This window comes from Nerophis ophidion, linkage group LG03 (assembly GCF_033978795.1).
Source record: "Nerophis ophidion isolate RoL-2023_Sa linkage group LG03, RoL_Noph_v1.0, whole genome shotgun sequence".
In the NCBI taxonomy this organism is placed as follows: domain Eukaryota; kingdom Metazoa; phylum Chordata; class Actinopteri; order Syngnathiformes; family Syngnathidae; genus Nerophis; species Nerophis ophidion.
The window spans coordinates 5,441,399-5,466,657 of record NC_084613.1 but is presented as its reverse complement, the minus strand read 5'-3'; the positions used below and the strand labels follow the sequence as shown (position 1 = coordinate 5,466,657).

Genomic DNA, 25,259 nt, shown 5'->3' with positions numbered 1-25,259 from the left:
TAGCCCTAAATCACTAGCGTCTCAAAGGGCTGCACAAACCACAACACAAACCACTACCACATCCTCGGTAGGCCCACATAAGGGCAAGGAAAACTCACACCCAGTGGGACGTCGGTGACAATGATGAACAATGACAATGAACCAATTGATCAACAACACCCAGGAACGCCGCCTGCTTTGCTGGACCCGAGCTCATTTAGGATGGACTGATGCAAAGTGGAAAAGTGTTCTGTGGCCTGACGAGTCCACATTTCAAATTATATTTGGAAACTGTGGACGTGGTGTCCTCCAGAACAAAAAGGAAAATAACCATCCGGATTGTTATAGGCGCAAAGTTCCAAAGCCAGCATGTGTGATGGTATGGGGGTGTATTAGTGCCCAAGGCATGGGTAACTTACACATCTGTGAAGGCACCATTAATGCTGAAAGGTCCATACTGGTTTTGGAGCAACATATGTTGTCGTCCAAGCAACGTTATCATGGACGCCCCTGCTTATTTCAGCAAAACAATGCCAAGCCACGTGTTACAACAGCGTGGTTTCGTAGTAAAAGAGTGTGGGTACTTTCCTGGCCCACCTGCACTCCAGACCTGTCTCCCATGGAAAATGTGTGGCGCATTATGAAGCATAAAATACGACAACGTTGAACGACTAAAACAAGAATGGGAAATAATTCCACTTTCAAAGCTTCAACAATTAGTTTCCTCAGTTCCCAAACGTTTATTGAGTGTTGTTAAAAGAAAAGGTGATGTAACACAGTGGTGAACATGCCCTTTCCCAACTACTTTGGCACGTGTTGCAGCCATGAAATTCTAAGTTACTTATTTTTGGCAATAAAAAATAAAGTTTATCAGTTTGAACATCAAATATGTTGTCTTTGTAGCATATTCAACTGAATATGGGTTGAAAAGGATTTGCAAATCATTGTATTCTGTTTATATTTACATCCAACACAATTTCCCAACTCATATGGAAACGGGGTTTGTATCAACCTATGTTGAACTTGCCGCACTTACGACGCTCTCTTGTTGTCGACAACACACCACATAAGAAGTAGCCTTCCACGTTACATAATATCTATTTTTTTTAAGCATAAAATAATTAATTCCATTTATAACGGCATTATTACAGACCCTGGTCATTTGTCAATAAACCTATTTTTTTCAGTCTACATCAAATGTAAAAACAGAGCTAAGTGTTGAGACTCGGAGGATGCTGTACTTTACTAATGGGTCTTTTTAACCGGAACAAACTACAAAACCCAAAACCAGTGACCTCGACATGTTGTGTAAATGGTAAATAAAAACAAAATACAATGATTTGCAAATCCTTTTCAACTTATATTCAACGCAATATCATCAAAAGGTTCAGAGAATGTGGAGATATCACCGGACGTAAGCCATGATATTGATATTACGCATCCCTCAGGCGCCACTGCAGCGAAAAGCCACATCAGTGTGTAAAGGATATCACCACATGGGCTCGGGAACACTTCATAAAACCACTGTCAGTAACTACAGTCGGTCGCTACATCTGCAAGTGCAAGTTAAAACCCTACTATGCAAAGCCGAAGCCATTTATCAACAACACCCGCCGGGCCCGAAGCTCATCTAAGATGGACTGATGCAAAGTGGAAAAAAAGAAGAATGCTTCTCAGTGTGAACAAGAAATATAGCCAGAGTGTGAACATTTGCAGAAGAAGGTAGTCCGGGTGGTGCTGGGAGGCCGTGAGTGGATAGTGGAGATGTGTCAGTGTGAGGCGGTGGAGATCGATGTTTACGTGGGCGTGTGCGCCGACGTTTAAAAGGTAAACCTGAGACGGGAAAGCGAGTGAACATAAGTCATCCCGGATATTTCAAGACCAGGACGCAGGCCTCAACTTAAATGTCAAATTCAGCTCAGTGCACCACTTTTTAAAAAAAAGGGTATCAAAATAAGTCATCCAGATTTGGTTGGGAGGTAAAGCAGACTTTGTTGGGTGTGAAACAATCACAGGTGTAACAGGAAGTGGTGGTGGGAGGAGCCTATCTCCAGGTAAATGTCTTTAGAGGTGGGAGGGGCCTATCCTCAGGTGCATGTCTTTGAAGGTGGGAGGGGCCTATCTCCAAGTAAATGTCTTTAGAAATGGGAGGGGCCTATTCCCAGGTGCATGTCTTTGGAGGTGGGAGGAGCCTTTCTCCAAGTAAATGTCTTTAGAAGTGGGAGGGGCCTATTCCCAGGTGCATGTCTTTGAAGGTAAGAGGGGCCTATTCCCAGGTGCATTTCTTTGGAAGTGGGAGGAGCCTATCTCCAGGTAAATGTCTTTGGAGGTGGGAGGAGCCTATCTCCAGGTAAATGTCTTTAGAGGTGTGAGGGGCCTATTCCCAGATGCATGTCTTTGGAGGTGGGAGGAGCCAATCTCCAGGTAAATGTCTTTAGAGGTGGGAGGAGCCAATCTCCAGGTAAATGTCTTTAGAGGTGGGAGGGGCATATTCCTCAGGGGCATGTCTTTGAAAGTGGGAGGGGCCTATCCCAGGTGCATGTCTTTGGAGGTGGGAGGAGCCTATCTCCAAGTAAATGTCTTTAGAAGTGGGAGGGGCCTATTCCCAGGTGCATGTCTTTGAAGGTGGGAGGAGCCTATCTCCAAGTAAATGTCTTTAGAAGTGGGAGGGGCCTATTCCCAGATGCATGTCTTTGGAGGTGGGAGGAGCCAATCTCCAGGTAAATGTCTTTAGAGGTGGGAGGGGCATATTCCTCAGGGGCATGTCTTTGAAGGTGGGAGGGGCCTATCCCAGGTGCATGTCTTTGGAGGTGGGAGGAGCCTATCTCCAAGTAAATGTCTTTAGAAGTGGGAGGGGCCTATTCCCAGGTGCATGTCTTTGGAGGTGGGAGGGGCCTATCCTCAGGTGCATCTCTTTAGAGGTGGGAGGGGCCTATTCCCAGCTGCATGTCTTTGGAGGTAAGAGGGGCCTATTACCAGGTGCATTTCTTTAGAGGTGGGAGGGGCCTATCCTCAGGTGCATGTCTTTGAAGGTGGGAGGGGCCTATTCCCAGGTGCATGTATTTAGAGGTGGCAGGGGCATGTCCTCAGGTGCATGTCTTTGAAGCTGGGAGGAGCCTATCTCTAAGTAAATGTCTTTAGAAGTGGGAGGGGCCTATTCCCAGGTGCATGTCTTTGAAGGTAAGAGGGGCCTATTGCCAAGTGCATGTCTTTGGAGGTGGGAGGGGCCTATCCTCAGGTGGATGTCTTTAGAGGTGGGAGGGGCATATGGCTTTAGAGGTGGGAGGAGCCTATCTCCAAGTAAATGTCTTTAGAAGTGGGAGGGGCCTATTCTCAGGTGCATGTCTTTGGAGGCGGGAGTAAGCAGGAGGGAACCCGGGGAGAACATGCAAACTCCACACAGAAAGATCCCGAGCCCAGGGATCGAACCCAGGACCTCCGTGTTGTGAGGCAGAGACACCAACCCCTCGACCACCGTGCTGCCCACTTTTGTCTTCTTTTGTCTCTGACAATGATTTTGAGTGATGGGCAACATTCTGACAGCAAAGTGCAGTTCCCCTTCAAAAAGGTCCACTTGATGACCACCTTGAGCTTGTGGAGGAGGAAAAAGAAGCCAGGTGGGCAGAGCGGGGGAAAATTGCTCCAGATGAAACGGGCGGGTGTGTTGTCATGGCGACAGTGTACTGCCTGGCAATGACACCCAGGAAAATGAATAAAATCATTGTGTTCCGTTTAAACACACACACACTCTCATGCCACTTACCCACCGGTGCGTTCAAGGCCGCACAAAAAGTCCGAGACCACGCTTATTTTACCCTCATTTACCAACAACGTCCATATTAATCATGAAATGCTGTCACTAGATCGCAGAAATGTTCATAAAAATACAAACAATGTACACTTTATTACATGCTTACATCTCATTGTGCAACATGCGAACGCTGGAGGGGGGATACTGGTACGTAGCTCGGGAAAAACAAAAATTTCTGTGTGTGTGTGTGCGTGCGGGGGCGTGGGGACTCAAAAAACCTTTGTAGTGAAGGATCAAACAGCCCTATGGAAACCTCAGAGGACATCTCTTCTTACCCAGGCATCCCTGCTACTCACCACCAGACTCCTCCAGATCCTCGGGCTTAGAATGTGAGAAAAGACTCACCTCCGTACATACAAAGTGTAAAATGGTGCAGGTGTACAATGGTGCAGGTATACATCAATCAATCAATCAATGTTTATTTATATAGCCCCAAATCACAAAGGTCTCAAAGGACTGCACAAATCATTACGACTACAACATCCTCGGAAGAACCCACAAAAGGGCAAGGAAAACTCACACCCAGTGGGCAGGGAGAATTCACATCCAGTGGGACCCCAGTGACAATGCTGACTATGAGAAACCTTGGAGAGGACCTCAGATGTGGGCAACCCCCCCCCCCCTCTAGGGGACCGAAAGCAATGGATGTCGAGCGGGTCTAACATGATACTGTGAAAGTTCAATCCATAGTGGCTCCAACACAGCAGCGAGAGTCCCGTCCACAGGAAACCATCTCAAGCGGATCAGCAGCGTAGAGATGTCCCCAACCGATACAGGCGAGCGGTCCATCCTGGGTCCCGACGAGCGGTCCATCCTGGGTCTCGACTCTGGACAGCCAGTACTTCATCCATGGTCATCGGACCGGACCCCCTCCACAAGGGAGGGGGGGACATAGGAGAAAGAAAAGAAGCGGCAGATCAACTGGTCTAAAAAAGGAGGTCTATTTAAAGGCTAGAGTATACAGATGAGTTTTAAGGTGAGACTTAAATGCTTCTACTGAGGTAGCATCTCGAACTGTTACGGGGAGGGCATTCCAGAGTACTGGAGCCCGAAATGAAAACGCTCTGTAGCCCGCAGACTTTTTTTGAGCTCTAGGAATCACTAATAAGTCGGAGTCCTTTGAAGGCAGATTTCTTGCCGGGACATATGGTACAATACAATCGGCAAGATAGGATGGAGCTAGACCGTGTAGTATTTTATACCTAAGTAGTAAAACCTTAAAGTCACATCTCAAGTGCACAGGAAGCCAGTGCAGGTGAGCCAGTATAGGTATATATGTATGTATATATGTATATAAAGGTATATACAGTATAGGTATATATGTATGTATATATGTATATAAAGGTATATACAGTATAGGTATATATGTATGTATATATGTATATAAAGGTATATACAGTACAGGCGTAATGTGATCAAACTTTCTTGTTCTTGTCAAAAGTCTAGCAGCCGCATTTTGTACCAACTGTAATCTTTTAATGCTAGACATGGGGAGACCCGAAAATAATACGTTACAGTAATCGAGACGAGGCGTAACAAAACGCATGGATAATGATCTCGGCGTCTTTAGTGGACAAAATGGAGCGAATTTTAGCGATATTACGGAGATGAAAGAAGGCCGTTTTAGTAACGCTTTTAATGTGTGACTCAAAACATGGTGTACACCAAGAAATCATGGCGTTGGATGGAAGGCGAAAGTGACTACAGAGGTTTGATGCCCCCTGGAGGACGGAACAACCTCAAGTCCAAGGTAAGGTAAGGTTAGGTAAGTATATAAGTCTCACATTCAAAGTGATACAGTCCTCAGTAGGGATGTATACTGGTATTTCACGACAAGAGGACAGTTGAAATTAGGGATGCACCGATTAATCGGTAACCGAATATATTCGGCCGAATATGGCAAAAAAAGCCACATTCGGCCTTCGGTGGAATGAGTTAAAAACAAGGCTGAATAGTGGCATGTGACGCAATTTTTTGACGCGGTGACGTTGGGATATGTTGTGTACCTGTATAAGTGTATGAGGTTACAAGCACACTTATTTGAGATTTACTTGAGCCTTCTGTTTACATTATTAGCCTGTTGTGTAGGCTACCTGTATAAGTGTATGAGGTTACAAGCACACACTTAATTGAGATTTACTTGAGCCTTCTGTTTACATTATTAGCATATCTACTGTGGCTAAGCAGACTTTTGCCAAAAGGACAATAATTCATTTGTTGTGGGTTTATCCACTTTAATGCACTTTTTTTTTTTTTTTTGGAATGCATGTTTTGTTTGAAGGCCTAATATAAATGAAAAACTTTGTGCTTTTTTTTTGAAAAGCAAAGCCTACTGGATTATTTAAAAAAATGTCAATATTCAATAAAAAATGACTTTATTTGAAAAACATGTCTAAATATTTATTCTAGGCTATTTATGCAATATAAAAAAAATTGTGAAAAACTGCATTCATTATTCGGTATTCGGTATTCGGCCTTCGGCCAAGCGTTTAAATTTTATTCGGCTTCGGCCAGAAATTTTCATTTCGGTGCACCCCTAAATTAATATGCCGATTGGTATTTTTTACCCAGCTAACATCATATTTAAAGGGGAACATTATCACAATTTCAGAAGGGTTAAAACCAATAAAAATCAGTTCCCAGTGGCCTATTTTATTTTATTTTTTCAAAATTTTACCCATCACGCAATATCCCGAAAAACGGCTTCAAAGTGCCGGATTTTCACCATCGCTATATCCACCCGTCCATTTTTTGTGACGTCATAGTGACGCCAATACAAACAAACATGGCGGCTAGCACAGAAAGATATAGCGACATTAGCTGGGATTCAGACTCGGATTTCAGCGGCTGCAGAAGACAAAGAAGACGTGGACCTGGAAGATGGAGGAGGTACAAAAGCTCTCAGAATAATCCAGATGTTTTATTTTTATTTTAATGCAAGCCAAGTTACGTTTTATTAAGGGCCATAATAAAAAAAAATAGTAACAGAATTTACAGAATTAATATTAGTCATATTATCAAGCGGAATTAAATAACAATAGCTGTCATTTTATGAAAGGAAACGTGCAATTTTGTGCAAAAAAAGGAGCAATTTTACAATAATTTTTTTGCAATATTTTTAGAGGGGAAAGTGTTTTTTTTTTTACCCTAAGAAAGTTGCAATTTCTTTTAGAAAAACGTTGGAATTCGACATAAACAAAGTTACAATACCACAACAAAAAAGTTGTCGTTTAAAGGGGAACATTATCACAATTTCAGAAGGGTTAAACCCAATAAAAATCAGTTCCCAGTGGCTTATTTTGTTTTTCGAAGTTTTTTTCTAAATTTTACTCATCACGCAATATCCCGAAAAACATCTTCAAAGTGCCGGATTTTCACCATCGCTATATCCACCCGTCCATTTTCCTCTGACGTCACTGCGTGATGCCAATACAAACAAACATGGCGGATAGCACAGAAAGATATAGCGACATTAGCTGGGATTCAGACTCGGATTTCAGCGGCTTAAGCGTTTCAACAGATTACGCATGTATTGAAACAGATGGTCGGAGTATAGAGGCAGATAGCGAAAACGACAGACAACGGCAACGAGGACGAATTCGGCGATCGCCTTCTAACCAACGATTGCATCTTTTGACCACTGGCGCAACTTGAATCCGTCGATTGGTATGTGTTTGTTTGGCATTAAATGTGGCTGGAGGGAAAGGCTGGATGCAAATATAGCTACATATGAGGCATAATGATGCAATATGTACATACAGCTAGCCTAAATAGCATGTTAGCATCGATTAGCTTGCAGTCATGCCGTGCGCAAATATGTCTGATTGGCACATAAGTCAATAACATCAACAAAACTCACCTTTGTGATTTCGTTGACTTTATCGTTGGAAATGCATCTGCTTTGAGTGTCGCAGGATATCCACACATCTCCGTCGTAGCATCGCTATCGTCGGTAGCGATGCTACGACAGAACAGAACAAACGAGGGACTTTCGCATCTTTTGACCACTGGCGCAACTTGAATCCGTCGATTGGTATGTGTTTGTTTGGCATTAAATGTGGGTGGAGGGAAAGGCTGGATGCAAATATAGCTACAAATGAGGCATAATGATGCAATATGTACATACAGCTAGCCTAAATAGCATGTTAGCATCGATTAGCTTGCAGTCATGCCGTGCGCAAATATGTCTGATTAGCACGTAAGTCAATAACATCAACAACAGTCACCTTTGTGATTTCGTTGACTTTATTGTTGGAAATGCATCTGCTTTGAGTGTCGCAGGATATCCACACATCTACCGATGATAGCGATGCTACGACAGAACAGAACAAACGAGGGAATTTTGCATCTTTTGACCACTAGTGCAACTTGAATCTGTCGATCGGTATGTGTTTGTTTGCCATTAAATGTGGGTGGAGGGAAAGGCTGCATGCAAATATAGCTACAAATGAGGCATAATGATGCAATATGTACATACAGCTAGCCTAAATAGCATGTTAGCATCGATTAGCTTGCAGTCATGCCGTGCGCAAATATGTCTTATTAGCACATAAGTCAATAACATCAACAAAACTCACCTTTGTGATTTTGTTGACTTTATCATTGGAACTGCATCTGCTTTGAGTGTCGCGGGATATCCACACATCTCCGTCGTAGCATCGCTATCGTCGGTAGCGATGCTACGATAAAACAGAACAAACGAGGGACTTTCGCATCTTTTGACTACTGGTGCAACTTGAATCCGTCGATTGGTATGTGTTTGTTTGGCATTAAATGTGGGTGGAGGGAAAGGCTGGATGCAAATATAGCTACAAATGAGGCATAATGATGCAATATGTACATACAGCTAGCCTAAATAGCATGTTAGCATCGATTAGCTTGCAGTCATGCCGTGCGCAAATATGTCTGATTAGCACGTAAATCAATAACATCAACAAAACTCACCTCTGTGATTTCGTTGACTTTATTGTTGGAAATGCATCTGCTTTGAGTGTCGCAGGATATCCACACATCTCTGTCGTAGCATCGCTATCGTCGGTAGCGATGCTACGATAAAACAGAACAAACGAGGGACTTTCGCATCTTTTGACTACTGGTGCAACTTGAATCCGTCGATTGGTATGTGTTTGTTTGGCATTAAATGTGGGTGCAGGGAAAGGCTGGATGCAAATGTAGCTACAAATGAGGCATAATGATGCAATATGTACATACAGCTAGCCTAAATAGCATGTTAGCATCGATTAGCTTGCAGTCATGCCATGCGCAAATATGTCTGATTAGCACATAAGTCAATAACATCAACAAAACTCACCTTTGTGATTTCGTTGACTTTATCGTTGGAAATGCATCTGCTTTGAGTGTCGCAGGATATCCACACATCTCCGTCGTAGCATCGCTATCGTCGGTAGCGATGCTACGACAGAACAGAACAAACGAGGGACTTTCGCATCTTTTGACCACTGCTGCAACTTGAATCCGTCGATTGGTATGTGTTTGTTTGGCATTAAATGTGGCTGGAGGGAAAGGCTGGATGCAAATATAGCTACATATGAGGCATAATGATGCAATATGTACATACAGCTAGCCTAAATAGCATGTTAGCATCGATTAGCTTGCAGTCATGCCGTGCGCAAATATGTCTGATTAGCACATAAGTCAATAACATCAACAAAACTCACCTTTGTGATTTTGTTGACTTTATCGTTGGAACTGCATCTGCTTTGAGTGTCGCGGGATATCCACACATCTCCGTCGTAGCATCGCTATCGTCGGTAGCGATGCTACGACAGAACAGAACAAACGAAGGACTTTCGCATCTTTTGACCACTGCTGCAACTTGAATCCGTCGATTGGTATGTGTTTGTTTGGCATTAAATGTGGCTGGAGGGAAAGGCTGGATGCAAATATAGCTACATATGAGGCATAATGATGCAATATGTACATACAGCTAGCCTAAATAGCATGTTAGCATCGATTAGCTTGCAGTCATGCCGTGCGCAAATATGTCTGATTAGCACGGAAGTCAATAACATCAACAAAACTCACCTTTGTGATTTCGTTGACTTTATCGTTGGAAATGCATCTGCTTTGAGTGTCGCGGGATATCCACACATCTCCGTCGTAGCATCGCTATCGTCGGTAGCGATGCTACGACAGAACAGAACAAACGAGGGACTTTCGCATCTTTTGACCACAGGTGCAACTTGAATCCGTCGATTGGTATGTGTTTGTTTGGCATTAAATGTGGCTGGAGGGAAAGGCTGGATGCAAATGTAGCTACAAATGAGGCATAATGATGCAATATGTACATACAGATAGCCTAAATAGCATGTTAGCATCGATTAGCTTGCAGTCATGCCGTGCGCAAATATGTCTGATTAGCACATAAGTCAATAACATCAACAAAACTCACCTTTGTGATTTCGTTGACTTTATCGTTGGAAATGCATCTGCTTTGAGTGTCGCAGGATATCCACACATCTCCGTCGTAGCATCGCTATCGTCGGTAGCGATGCTACGACAGAACAGAACAAACGAGGGACTTTCGCATCTTTTGACCACAGGTGCAACTTGAATCCGTCGATTGGTATGTGTTTGTTTGGCATTAAATGTGGGTGGAGGGAAAGGCTGGATGCAAATGTAGCTACAAATGAGGCATAATGATGCAATATGTACATACAGCTAGCCTAAATAGCATGTTAGCATCAATTAGCTTGCAGCCATGCCGTGCGCAAATATGTCTGATTAGCACGGAAGTCAATAACATCAACAAAACTCACCTTTGTGATTTCGTTGACTTTATCGTTGGAAATGCATCTGCTTTGAGTGTCGCAGGATATCCACACATCTCTGTCGTAGCATCGCCATCGTCGGTAGCGATGCTACGACAGACCAGAACAAATGAGGGACTTTCGCATCTTTTGACCACTGGTGCAACTTGAATCCGTCGATTGGTATGTGTTTGTTTGGCATTGAATGTGGGTGGAGGGAAAGGCTGGATGCAAATATAGCTACAAATGAGGCATAATGATGCAATATGTACAAACAGCTAGCCTAAATAGCATGTTAGCATTGATTACCATGTCTGATTAGCACACTCCACGCAAGTCAACTTGAATCCCTCCCTGTTAGTGTTGTTACACCCTCCGACAACACACCGACGAGGCATGATGTCTCCAAGGTACGGAAAACAGTCGAAAAAACGGAAAATAACAGAGCTGATTTGACTCGGTGTGTGTAATGTGTTTGAGAAAATGGCGGATTGCTTCCTGTTGTCGCCAAATTCACCCTTTTAGAATTCGGAAATCGGTTAAAAAAACATTTGGTCTATTTTTCTGCAACATGAAGGTAAATATTGACGCTTACATAAGTCTGGTGATGATGTTCCCCTTTAAGACGCTGTAACTGTCATGTGACTAGTTGATATAAACCAGGGGTCTCAAACTCAATTCACCTGGGGGCCACTGGATGCAGAAACTGGGCCGCGAGAAAAGATTTCTAAAAAAAAAATCTAACATGCACTTTTTAATGAATTCACCTTCTATGATTGGCTTTCGGCCCTGCGGTGAGGTGGCGACATGTCCAGGGTGTACCCCGCCTTCCGCCCGATTGTAGCTGAGATAGGCGCCAGCGCCCCCCGCCACCCCAAAAGGGAATAAGCGGCAGAAAATGGATGATTGGCTTTCCCGCCCGAGCAACATACTTGCCAACCGTCCCGATTTTTCTGGGAGACTCCCGATTTTCAGTGCACCTCCCGACAATCACCTCAACCGACGTACGTAGGTGGGGCTGGGGTGGCCGGGGGTGTATATTGTAGCCCGGAAGAGTTAGGGCTGCATGGGATTCTGGGTATTTGTTCTGTGGTATTTTTGTTGTGTTACGGTGCAGACGTTCTCCCGAAATGTGTTGGTCGTTCTGGTTTGGTGTGGGTTCACAGTGTGGCGCATATTTGTAACAGTGTTAAAGTTGTTTATACGGCCACCCTCAGTGTGACCTGTATGGCTGTTGATCAACTAAGTCTTGCAATCTCATGCGTGTGAATTTAGAAGGCAGATAAAACATACAACTGGGCTTGCACGCTGTTTGTACAGGACGTAGAGGGCGCTAAAGACAGTGCCTTTATGGCACCCCCTGAATATTGTTGATTGGGTGAAAATTGACAGGACTTCGAGACAATGGATGCCCTGAAATTCAGGGGACTCCCGGGAAAATTGGGAGCGCTAACATTAAATTGTCATATCAAGGTGCGGGCCGCAAAATAACGTCTCGCGGGCCGCAATTGGCCTGCGGGCCGCATGTTTGAGACCCCTGATATACACACTATATTGCCAAAAGTATAGTGTCCAGCCATCCAAATGATGAGACTCATTAAACACTTGGCCCAGCCACAGGTGTATCAAATCAAGCACTTAGGCATGGAAGACTGCTGGAATACTTTGAACAGACTCCCTTTTTAGACCAGTTGATCTGCCGTTTCTTTTCTTTTTCTTCTATGTCCCACTCTCCTTTGTGGAGGGAGTCCGGTCCGATCCGGTGGCCATGTACTGCTCGCCTGTGTATCGGCTGGGGACATCTCTGCGCTGCTGATCCGCCTCCGCTTGGGATGGTTTCCTGCTGGCTCCGCTGTGAACGGGACTCTCGCTGCTGTGTTGGATCCGCTTTGGACTGTACTCTCGCGACTGTGTTGGATCCATTATGGATTGAACTTTCACAGTATCATGTTAGACCCGCTCGACATCCATTGCTTTCCTCCTCTCCAAGGTTCTCATAGTCATTATTGTCACCGATGTCCCACTGGGTGTGAGTTTTCCTTGCCCTTATGTGGGCCTACCGAGGATGTGGTAGTGGTTTGTGCAGCCCTTTGAGACACTAGTAATTTAGGGCTATATAAGTAAACATTGATTGATTGATTGATTGATTGATTGAAGACCTCCTCAATCCCACCAACACGTCTTCCTATGAGGATGCAGTGCCTGGGGAATCTGTGGTGGACTCTCCTATTTCTGGGGCTGAGGTTGCTGAGGTAGTTAAAAAGCTCCTCGGAGGCATGGCCCCAGGGGTGGATGAGATCCGCCCGGAGTTAATTAAGGCTCTGGATGCTGTGGGGCTGTCTTGGTTGACAAGACTCTATGGGGGGCGGTACCTCTGGATTGGCAGACTGGGGTAGTGGTCCCACTCTTTAAGAAGGGGGACCGGAGGGTGTGTTCCAGCTATCGTGGGATCACACTCCCCAGCCTACCCGGTAAGGTTTATTCAGGTGAGGAGACTACGCCTGATAGTCGAACCTCAGATTCAGGAGGAACAGTGTGGTTTTCGTCCTGGTCGTGGAACTGTGGACCAGCTCTATACTCTCGCCAGGGTCCTTGAGGGTGCATGGGAGTTTGCCCAACCAGTCTACATGTGCTTTGTGGACTTGGAGAAGGCATTCGACCGTGTCCCTCGGGAAGTCCTGTGGGGAGTGCTCAGAGAGTATGGGGTATCGGACCGTCTGATTGTGGTGGTCCACTCCCTGTATGATCAGTGCCAGAGCTTGGTCCGCATTGCCGGCAGTAAGTCGAACACATTTCCAGTGAGGGTTGGACTCCGCCAAGGCTGCTCTTTGTCACCGATTCTGTTCAGAACTTTTATGGACAGAATTTCTAGGCGCAGTCAAGGCGTTGAAGGGTTCCAGTTTGGTGGCCGCAGGATTAGGTCTCTGCTTTTTGCAGATGATGTGGTCCGGATGGCTTCATCCGGCCGGGATCTTCAGTTCTCACTGGATCGGTTCGCAGCCGAGTGAGAAACGACCGGAATGAGAATCAGCACCCCAAAGTCCGAGTCCATGGTTCTCTCCCGGAAAAGGGTGGAGTGCCATCTCCGGGTTGGGGAGGAGACCCTGCCCCAAGTGGAGGAGTTCAAGTACCTAGGAGTCTTGTTCACGAGTGGAGGAAGAGTGGATGGTGCGGCGTCTTCAGTAATGCGGACGTTGTACCGATCCGTCGTAGTGAAGAAAGAGCTGAGCCGGATGGCAAAGCTCTCAATTTACCGGTCGATCTACGTTCCCATCCTCACCTATGGTCATGAGCTTTGGGTCATGACCGAAAGTATAAAATCACGGGTACAAGCGGCCCAAATGAGTTTCCTCAGCCCTGTGGCGGGGTTCTCCCTTAGAGATAGGGTGAGAAGCTCTGCCATCCGGGAGGAACTCAAAGTAAAGCCACTGCTCCTCCACATCGAGAGGAGCCAGATGAGGTGGTTCGGGCATCTGGTCAGGATGCCACCCGAACGCCTCCCCAGGGAGGTGTTTATGGCACGTCCAACCGGTAGGAGGCCACGGGGAAGACCAAGGACACGTTTGGAAGACTATGTCTGGGAATGCCTCGGGATTCCCCGGGAAGAGCTGGACAAAGTGGCGGGGGAGAGGGAAGTCTGTTACGACTGGTTGGCATAGTGATGCCAAATTGGTCCCTTCGTGGATGCGTCGGCATGAACACAGCAACGGTAAGTTTAAATTATTTATTGCACTTAACAAAAACAGACTGTGAACAAAAACACTGGAGCTAACAGACAAAAATAAACCAAGGGCGCTAGCATGAAAGCTAGGAATAAACACAAGGAAAACTCAAACTTGGTACGAGGACACAAAAAAGTAAACAAAAAACATTGAAAGCTGGAATATCTAGTGGCTTAGCGTAAGAGCTAGCGAGAAAATACATACGGGTAGTAGATAGTCGTGAATGTTGCTCCAGGGCAAATTAGAGTCCCAGAAAGAATAACGAAAAGGGACGGGCTTGAATAGGGGAGTAATCAAAAAGTGACAGGTGTGCAGAAACCGGGATTAGCAGGTGGGACCAATGAGCAACCTGACTAAACAGGAAGTAAGAGTGTAGAGCAACAACTGGAAGTATAAACCATATGTGGTGATCCAAGTAGCGGATCGCGACAAAGTCTGGGCAACCCGACCTCGGATAAGCGGAAGAAGATGGATGGATAGGCATGGAGACTGGTCCATAAAGACATGGATGACACAGTCTGGTGTGGATGAACTTGACTGGCCTGCACAGAGTCCTGACCTGAACACATTTGGGATGAGTTAGAAGGGAGAAAAAATCTGGGTATTATCTTCGACCCAACACTCTCCTTTGAGTCACACATTAAAAGCGTTACTAAAACGGCCTTCTTTCATCTCCGTAATATCGCTAAAATTCGCTCCATTTTGTCCACTAAAGACGCCGAGATCATTATCCATGCGTTTTGTTACGCCTCGTCTCGATTACTGTAACGTATTATTTTCGGGTCTCCCCATGTCTAGCATTAAAAGATTACAGTTGGTACAAAATGCGGCTGCTAGACTTTTGACAAGAACAAGAAAGTTTGATCACATTACGCCTGTACTGTATATACCTTTATATACATATATACATACATATATACCTATACTGGCTCACCTGCACTGGCTTCCTGTGCACTTAAGATGTGACTTTAAGGTTTTACTACTTACGTATAAAATACTACACGGTCTAGCTCCATCCTATCTTGCCGATTGTATTGTACCATATGTCCCGGCAAGAAATCTGCCTTCAAAGGACTCCGGCTTATTAGTGATTCCTAGAGCCCAAAAAAAGTCTGCGGGCTATAAAGCGTTTTCCGTTCGGGCTCCAGTACTCTGGAATGCCCTCCCGGTAACAGTTCGAGATGCCACCTCAGTAGAAGCATTTAAGTCTCACCTTAAAACTCATCTGTATACTCTAGCCTTTAAATAGACCTCCTTTTTAGACCAGTTGATCTGCCGCTTCTTTTCTTTCTCCTATGTCCCCCCCTCCCTTGTGGAGGGGGTCCGGTCCGATGACCATGGATGAAGTACTGGCTGTCCAGAGTCGGGACCCAGGATGGACCGCTCGCCTGTGTATCGGTTGGGGACATCTCTACGCTGCTGATCCGCCTCCGCTTGAGATGGTTTCCTGTGGACGGGACTCTGGCTGCTGTCTTGGATCCGCTTTGAACTGAACTCTCGCGGCTGTGTCGGAGCCACTATGGATTGAACTTTCACAGTATCATGTTAGACCCGCTCGACATCCATTGCTTTTGGTCCCCTAGAGAGGGGGGGGGTTGCCCACATCTGAGGTCCTCTCCAAGGTTTCTCATAGTCAGCATTGTCACTGGCGTCCCACTGGATGTGAATTCTCCCTGCCCACTGGGTGTGAGTTTTCCTTGCCCTTTTGTGGGTTCTTCCGAGGATGTTGTAGTCGTAATGATTTGTGCAGTCCTTTGAGACATTTGTGATTTGGGGCTATATAAATAAACATTGATTGATTGATTGAACTTCATACGGGAGTCAAGGCAATATAGTGTATATTTATTATTTTACTAATAAATATGCTATCTTACATGTGCTTTAGTGTGACAACAGAAAGGCGTGCAGAAGAATAAAAGATGGACGTCAATGAAATGCTATTAATATTAATTTCTGGCAGATCCCCTCTGTGGCTGCTGTTTCCCTGTCAAAGATGGGCTTCCCTTCCCCCCTTTTTTTTCTCCTCGCTTGTTATTATCATCCTCTCTCTCGCTTGCCTACTTCCCTCCCTCCCCTTGCTGCAGTCTTTTCCACATCTGAGGACTTCCTTCCTGCTCACACCAAAGCCTTCGCACATAAGCTCATTATTCTGACTGACCGACATTGGCAGTCTTCCCACTCACTCTCCACACACTGTACGGATGGGATGTACAGCAGGGGGTCACCAAGGCGGGGCCCGCGGGCACCAGGTCGCCCGTAAGGACCAGATGAGTCGCCCGCTGGCCTGTTCTAAAAATAGCTCAAATAGCAGCACTTACCAGTGAGCTGCCTCTATTTTTTTAAATTGTATTTATTTACTAGCAAGCTGGTCTCGCTTTGCTGGATATTTTTAATTCTAAAAGAGACAAAACTCAAATAGAATTTGAAAATCCAAGAAAATATTTGAAAGACTTGGTCTTCACTTGTTTAAATGAATTAATTACATTTTTTACTTTGCTTTTTATAACTTTCAGAAAGACAACTTTAGAGAAAAAAATACAACCTTAAAAATGATTTTAGGATTTTCAAACACTTTTAAATTCCTTCCTCTTCTTTCCTGACATTTTTTTTTTATTTATTGTAAAGAATAATAAATACATTCTAATTTTATTCTTCATTTTAGCTTTTGTTTTTTCGACGAAGAATATTTGTGAAATATTTCTTCGAATTTATTATGATTAAAATTAAAAAAAAAAAATATTCTGCCAAAATTAGAAAATCTTTAAAAACAAATTTAAATCTTATTTCAAAGTCTTTTAAATTTCTTCTAAAAAAAATTGAAGGAAAATCTATAAGAAATAATGATTTGTCTTTGTTAGAAATATAGCTTGGTCCAATTTGTTATATATTCTAACAAAATGCAGATTGGATTTTAACCTATTTAAAACATGTCATCAAAATTCTAAAATTAATCTTAATCAGGAAAATTTACTAATGATGTTCCATAAATTATTTTTTTAATTTTTTCAAAAAGATTCCAATTAGCAAGTTTTTCTCTTCTTTTTTTCGGTTGAATTTTGAATTTTAAAGAGTCGAAATTGAAGATAAACTATGTTTCAAAATTTAATTTTCGTTTTTTTTTCCTGTTTTCTCTTTTAAACCGTTCACTTAAGTGTTTTTTTCATCATTTATTCTCAACAGAAAAACTTCCGTAAAAGGAAAAAAAATGTACGACGGAATGACGGACAGAAATACCCATTTATATATACATATATATATATATATATATATATATATATATATATACACACACACACACTTTAGTTACAATTTAGTTACACTATAATTACATTTTAGACACTTTAGTTAATCTTCAGTTACACTTTAGACACTTTAATTACATTTTAGTTACACTTTAGTTCTATTTTAGACACTTTAGTTACAGTTAAGTTACACTTCAGTTACACTTTAATTACATTTTAGTTACACTATAGTTACATTTTAGACACTTTAGTTACTCTTTAGTTACTCTTTAGTTACACTTTAGTTACACTTTAGTTACTCTTTAGTTACACTTTAGACACTTCAGTTATATTTGAGTTACACTTTAGTTACATTTTAGACACTTTAGTTAATCTTTAGTTACAATTTAGTTACACTATACTTAGATTTTGGACACTTTAGTTACTCTTTAGTTACACTTCAGTCACACCTTTGACACTTTAGTTACATTTTAGTTACACTATAGTTACATTTTAGACACTGTAGTTACTGTTTATTTACACTTTAGTTACAGTATAGTTACATTTTGGACGGTTTAATTACTCTTTAGTTACACTTTAGTTACACCTTAGACACTTTTGTTACATTTTAGTTACACTATAGTTACATTTTAGACACTTTAGTTACTCTTTAGTTACAGTTTATTTACACTTTAGTTACACTATAGTTATATTTTAGACACTTTAGTTACACTTTAGTTACACTTTAGAATGGCATTCAGCATTATTGTGTTTTTCATGGTAAGTACATGATTCTTGTTCAAGGTACCTTTTTTTAAAAAACCTTTATTTTGTTAAAAAACCTTTATATTGTTAATAAAGTGACAACTCATTTAAGTCTGTTCAAAAAAGAAGAGGGACTGCTTATTCGTACATTGATGTTACATCCATGATGTCGTTCACAACAACACAACATGATATGTGTTGAGTGTGTATGATTGTTTGTACATTGATGTTACATCCATGATGTCGTTCACAACAACACGATATTCTGATATTCTGCGTTTTTGACAGCACACAACAGTTTCTTGGCCAATTATGTGACTTCGGAAAAATCCCAAGCCTTACTTTGTTTATTGAGTTTGTTAATTATTGACAAAACAAAAGTAGCTACCATGGCAAACTGTAGGTGTGGTCTCGTCTCACTCGTTCGCTCCTCATCTGATTCACCGCCAAAAGCTTGCTGTTAATGTTTTTTATTTATTTATTATTATATATTTTTATAATTATGAGAAGCAGTGCATACTGTGCTCGACCAAGCACGGCATGAACAAAACATCCATGTCGTCACAACACAGGTTTTTTTTTTTTCATGTGCAAAGTATTTCATGCGTGTGTGTGTGTGTGTGTGTGTGTGTGTGTGTGTGTGTGTGTGTGTGTGTGTGTGTGTGTGTGTGTGTGTGTGTGTGTGTGTGTGTGTACATGGAGTTTCCTGTCTTCACGGATGGTAAAATAAAGATGTTGATCAGCTACAGTAGATCAGCTGTTGGACCGATGGCCCCGCCCCCGGCCCCAGGGTAAACACACTTGTAAACAAGCGTGCACGTGCGCTGACTTGTGCATGTGCACGCACCAACATGTGAGAGAGAGAGAGAGAGAGAGAGAGAGAGAGAGAGAGACAGAAATGTCACATTGAAGCTTGGAGGAGGTCTCCTTTCATCCTCACACTGCATCCTGAAGGCTAACTATCAGCGCACCCGCGCACGCGCGCGCGCACACACACACACACACACACACATACACACACACACACACACACACACACACACACACACACACACACACACACACACACACACACACACACAGTGCACATCGCCTCTCAATCTGTCGACCTTGAAGTCAGTTCGATACACAAAGAAGACAAAGGAAGCAAATATCCGCACGTAAAACACACCTGTTCACTTCCACATTGTAATCTCAATCATGATATTAATTAAAGCTGCAAGCAGCGATGGACGGGACCGAATTTTGCTGGTGCTTCCTGCCATCACCCAGGCAACATGTCTTTACCCGCACATTACCTACCGTCTCTGTGTTGTGTGGTCAGGCGGGTGCTTCCTGCTTTTAAGCAGCCATCTACGGCTGCGGTTCTTTGAACGCTCGTAAAATGAAAACCAGAGCAGATAGAAAAACTTTTTGCGCAACTTTTAATCAGAAGGGTTCAATCTCTCTCCTGTGCGAGTTTGAAGCAGACACAACAAAGGCGCTCAGAGGAGATAATGTTTGAAAAAAGGTGACGGGTTTTTACAAAACTTTGGATTTGAAGGGGTTATTGCCAAATTCCTGTCGATTTTTGCTGAAGGATGTCAATTATTAAAATGTAGGTCTAAGTGAGACCTACATAGAGGTTTTTTTTCATGTCTCTACAACATTCCTATCGCAAGTTACAAGCAGTTGTGTCTGTGTTTTCTTCCAAGGAGGAGTTTTGTCTGTGTTTTATTCCAAGGGGGCGCTTGAGCGCGATTTTGAGTTTTGGGGTTTGTTTTTTTTATTAGATCGCAATTTTCACCAGTCCTGATGGGCGTGTCCAGTTTGGTGGGTTTTGAAGCATTTATAAGGGGGTCAAATTACAGTTCAAAGAGGCAAAAATAAAAAAAATGTAGGAAACTTTTGTTTTGAAGGGTTTTTTTCAACTTCATGTTGATTTTTGCTGAAAGATGTCAATGTATGAAATCTAGGTCTAAGTTAGACCTACATAGAAGTTTTTGTTTCATGTCTCTACGACATTCCTGCCGCCAGTTACAAGCAGTTGTGTCTGTGTTTTCGTCCTAGCAGCAGTTTTGTCTGTGTTTTATTCCTAGGGGGCGCTAGAGCGCAATTTTGAGTTTTTTAAATATTTTTTTTATTAGATTGCAATTTTCACCAGTCCTGATGTGTGTGTCCAGTTTGGTGAGTTTTGAAGCATTTATAAGGGGGTCAAATTACAGCTCAAAGAGGCAAAAATGACATTTTTTTTAGGAAACTTTTGTTTTGAAGGGTTTTTTTGCCAACTTCATGTTGATTTTTGCCTAAGGATGTCAATGTATGAAATCTAGGTCTAAGTGAGACCTACATAGAGGTTTTTGTTTCATGTCTCTACGGCATCCCTACCGCAAGTTACAAGCAGTTGTGTCTGTGTTTTCTTCCTAGGAGCAGTTTTGTATGTGTTTTATTCCTAGGGGGCGCTAGAGTGCAATTTTGAGTTTTTATTTTTATTTTTTTTAATTAAATTGCAATTTTCACCAGTCCTGATGTGTGTGTCAAATATGGTGAGTTGTGAAGCATTTATAAGGGGGTCAAATTACAGTTCAAAGAGGCAAAAATTACATTTTTTTAGGAAACTTTTGTTTTGAAGGGGTTTTTGCCAACTTCATGTTGATTTTTGCTGAAGGATGTCAGTGTATGAAATCTAGGTCTAAGTGAGACCTACATAGAGGTTTTTGTTTCATGTCTCTACGACATTCCTACCGCAAGTTACAAGCAGTTGTGTCTGTGTTTTCTTTCTAGAAGCAGTTTTGTCTGTGTTTTATTCCTAGGGGGCGCTAGAGCACAATTTTGAGTTTTTATTTTTATTTTTTATTATTAGATCACAATTTTCACCAGTCCTGATGTGTGTGTCCATTTTGGTGAGTTTTGAAGCATTTATAAGGGGGTCAAATTACAGTTCAAAGAGGCAAAAAATAAATTTTTTAGGAAACTTTTGTTGTGAAGGCGTTTTTGCCAACTTCATGTTGATTTTTGCTGAAGGATGTCAATGAATGAAATGTTGGCCTAAGTGAGACCTACATAAAAGTTTTTGTTTCATGTCTCTACGACATTCCTATCGCAAGTTACAAGGAGTTGTGTCTGTGTTTTCTTCATAAGAGCAGTTTTGTCTGTGTTTTATTCCTAGGGCGCGCTAGAGCGCAATTTTGGGTTTTGGGGTTTGGTTTTTTTATTAGAAACAATTTTTTTGCCAACTTCATGTTGAATTTTGCTGATGTATGTCAATGTATGAACTCTAGGTCTAAGTGAGACCTACATAGAGGTGTTTGTTTCATGTCTCTATGACATTCCTAACGGAAGTTACAAGCAGTTTTGTCTGTGTTTTTTTTCTAGGGGGCCCTAAAGCGCAATTTTGAGTTTTGGGGTTTGGTTTTTTTTTCATTAGATGTCAATTTTCGTCAAATATGTTGAGTTTTGAAGCATGTTAAGTGGGTCAAATTACAGCTCGAAGAGGCGGCGGAATAATAAAACCTTAGAAATAAAATAGGGTCCTCTGTCCCAAAAGGACATTCGGTCCCTAATAATAAACATCATTTAAATTTTGATCAGAATAATGATTGGAAAAAAGAGAAAAGAGAGACCTGTAAGCTGCTCACCTTTCTCAGCAGGTTGCAAATCCTCTCAATGTTCCTCAGTCTCTCCCTCTGCAAGAAGGACAAATATGTTAGTGTTTTCTTCCTGTCAACTCTTTTATTTTGACAACTTCCTTTTCTATTATTCAAATATTCAGACCCTTTGTTTAATACTTAGTTGATGCACCTTTGGCAGAAAAATACACCTCAAGTCTTTTTGATGCCACAAACTTGGCATACCTGTCTTTGGTCACTTCCCTCTTAGCGGCACCTGTCGAGCTCCATCAGGCTGGATGAAGCATTGGTTTTCATCCAGGATGTCTCTGTACATTGCTGCATTCAGGGGATTCTGGGAGGCTAGTCAGGATAGAGGGAAAGACGAATGCAGCAATTTACAGAAACATGCTTGCCATCCAACCTGATGGAGCTTTCCCAATACAGTGTATATTAAACAACTTACATTCTTTTGGATTTAGTAACTTTAATGCACTGATCCACTAAAGGTTTGGGCGTGAAAGGCTTCTGGGTGTGTATAACAACGTGTAAAAGGCTTGTGGGCGTGTATAATAACATGTAAAAGACTTCTGGGCGTGTATTATAATGTATAAAAGACTTCTGGGCGTGTATAATAATGTGTAAACGACTTCTGGGCTTGTATAATAATGTGTAAACAGCTTGTGGTCATGTATAGTAACGTGCAAAAGGCTTCTGAGTGTGTATAAAAACGTGTAAGAGGCTTCTAAGCATGTATAATAACGTGTAAAAGGCTTCTGGGCGTGTATAATAACGTGTAAAAGGCTTCTGGGCATGTATAATAACATGTAAGAAGCTTCTAAGCGTGTATAATAGCGTGTAAAAGGCTTGTGGGTGTGTATAATACTTGCAAGATGCTTATAACGTGTATAATAGCATGTAAAAGGCTTGTGGGCGTGTATAATACTTGTACTATGCTTCTAAGCGTGTATAATAGCGTGTAAAAGGCTTGTGGCTGTGTATAATAATGTGTAAGAGGCTTCTAAGCGTGTATAATAGCGTGTAAAAAGCTTGTGGGTGTGTATAATACTTGTACTATGCTTCTAAGCGTGTATAATAGCATGTAAAAGGCTTGTGGGTGTGTATAATACTTGTACTATGCTTCTAAGCGTGTATAATAGCGTGTAAAAGGCTTGTGGCTGTGTATAATAACGTGTAAGAGGCTTCTAAGCGTGTATAATAGCGTGTAAAAAGCTTGTGGGCGTGTATAATAACGTGTAAGAGGCTTCTAAGCGTGTATAATAGCGTGTAAAAGGCTTGTGGGCGTGTATAATAACGTGTAAAAGGATTGTGGGCGTGTATAATAACGTGTTAAAGGCTTGTGGGCGTGTATAATACGTGTTAAAGGCTTGTGGGCGTGTATAATAACGTGTAAAAGGCTTGTGGGCGTGTATTTACAACGTGTAAGAGGCTTCTAAGCGTGTATAATAGCGTGTAAAAGGCTAGTGGGCGTGTATAATAACGTGTAAAAGGCTTGTGGGCGTGTATAATAATGTGTAAAAGATTTGTAGGCGTGTATAATAACGTGTAAAAGGCTTGTGGGCGTGTATAATAACGTGTAAAAGGCTTGTAGGCGTGTATAATGACGTGTAAAAGACTTGTAGGCGTGTATAATAACATGTAAAAGGCTAGTGGGCGTGTATAATAACGTGTAAAAGGCTTGTAGGCGTGTAAAGTAACATGTAAAAAGCTTGTGGGCGTGTATAATAACATGTAAAAGGCTTGTGGGCGTGTATAATAACGTGTAAAAGGCTTGTGGGCGTGTATAATAACGTGTAAAAGGCTTGTGGGCGTGTATAATAACACGTAAAAGGCTTCTGGGCGTGTATAATAACATGTAAAAGGCTTGTGGGCGTGTATAATAACATGAAAAGGCTTGTGGGTGTGTATAATAACATGTAAAAGGCTTGTGGGCGTGTATAATAACATGTAAAAGGCTTCTGGGCATGTATAGTAACGTGTAAAAGGCTAGTGGGCGTGTATAATAACGTGTAAAAAGCTTGTGGGCTTGTATAATAACGTGTAAAATGCTTGTGGGCGTGTATGATAACGTGTAAAAGGCTTGTGGGCATGTATAATAACGTGTAAAAGGCTTGTAGGCGTGTATAATAACGTGTAAAAGGCTTGTGGGCGTGTATAATAACATGTAAAAGGCTTGTAGGGGTGTATAATAACGTGTAAAAGACTCTTAGGCGTGTATAATAACGTGTAAAAGGCTTGTGGGCGTGTATAATAACATGTAAAAGGCTTCTGTGCGTGTATAATAACGTGTAAAAGGCTTGTGGGCGTGTATAATAACGTGTAAAAGGCCTTTGGCCGTGTATAATAACGTGTAAAAGGCCTTTGGCCGTGTATAATAACGTGTAAAAGGCTTGTGGGCGTGTATAATAACATGTAAAAGGCTTCTGTGCGTGTATAATAACGTGTAAAAGGCTTGTGGGCATGTATAATAACGTGTAAAAGACTCTTAGGCGTGTATAATAACATGTAAAAGGCTTGTGGGCATGTATAATAACGTGTAAAAGACTCTTAGGCGTGTATAATAACGTGTAAAAGACTCTTAGGCGTGTATAATAACGTGTAAAAGGCTTGTGGGCGTGAATAGTAACGTGTAAAAGGCTTGTAGGCGTGTATAATAACGTGTAAAAGGCTTGTGGGCGTGTATAATAACAAGTAAAAGGCTTGTGGGCATGTATAATAATGTGTAAACAGCTAGTGGCCGTGTAAAGCAACGTGCAAAAGGCTTCTGGGTGTGAATAAAAACGTGTAAGAGGCTTCTAAGCGTGTATAATAACGTGTAAAAGGCTTCTGGGCATGTATAATAACGTGTAAAAAGCTTCTGGGCATGTATAATAACATGTAAAAGGCTTCTGGGTGTGTATAAAAACGTGTAAGAGGCTTCTAAGCGTGTATAATAACATGTAAAAGGCTTCTGGGTGTGTATAAAAACGTGTAAGAGGCTTCTAAGCGTGTATAATAACGTGTAAAAGGCTTCTGGGCATGTATAATAACGTGTAAAAGGCTTCCGGCCATGTATAATAACATGTACTATGCTTCTAAGCGTGTATAATAGCGTGTAAAAGGCTTGTGGGCGTGTATAATACTTGTATTATGCTTCTAAGCTTGTATAATAGCATGTAAAAGGCTTGTGGGTGTGTATAATACTTGTTCTATGCTTCTAAGTGTGTATGATAGCGTGTAAAAGGCTTGTGGGCGTGTATAATGACGTGTAAAAGGCTTGTGGGCGTGTATAATAACATGAAAAGGCTTGTGGGCGTGTATGATAACGTGTAAAAGGTTTGTGGGCGTGTATAATAACGTGTAAAAGGCTTGTGGGTGTGTGTAATAACGTGTAAAAGGCTTGT

General features: G+C 42.3%; 1 protein-coding gene across 4 annotated transcripts in view; it reads right to left on the bottom strand.

Annotated features, from left to right (window-relative positions):
* The window catches only part of cnih3 (cornichon family AMPA receptor auxiliary protein 3), a 104,715-nt gene that overhangs the window by 37,287 nt on the left and 42,169 nt on the right, over positions 1 to 25,259 (bottom strand). For all 4 annotated transcript variants that reach the window (XM_061894087.1, XM_061894083.1, XM_061894086.1 and 1 more), the window contains exon 3: positions 21,886 to 21,933. In XM_061894087.1, coding sequence (XP_061750071.1) covers positions 21,886 to 21,933 — 48 coding nt within the window. The remainder of the gene's footprint in view (positions 1 to 21,885; positions 21,934 to 25,259) is intronic.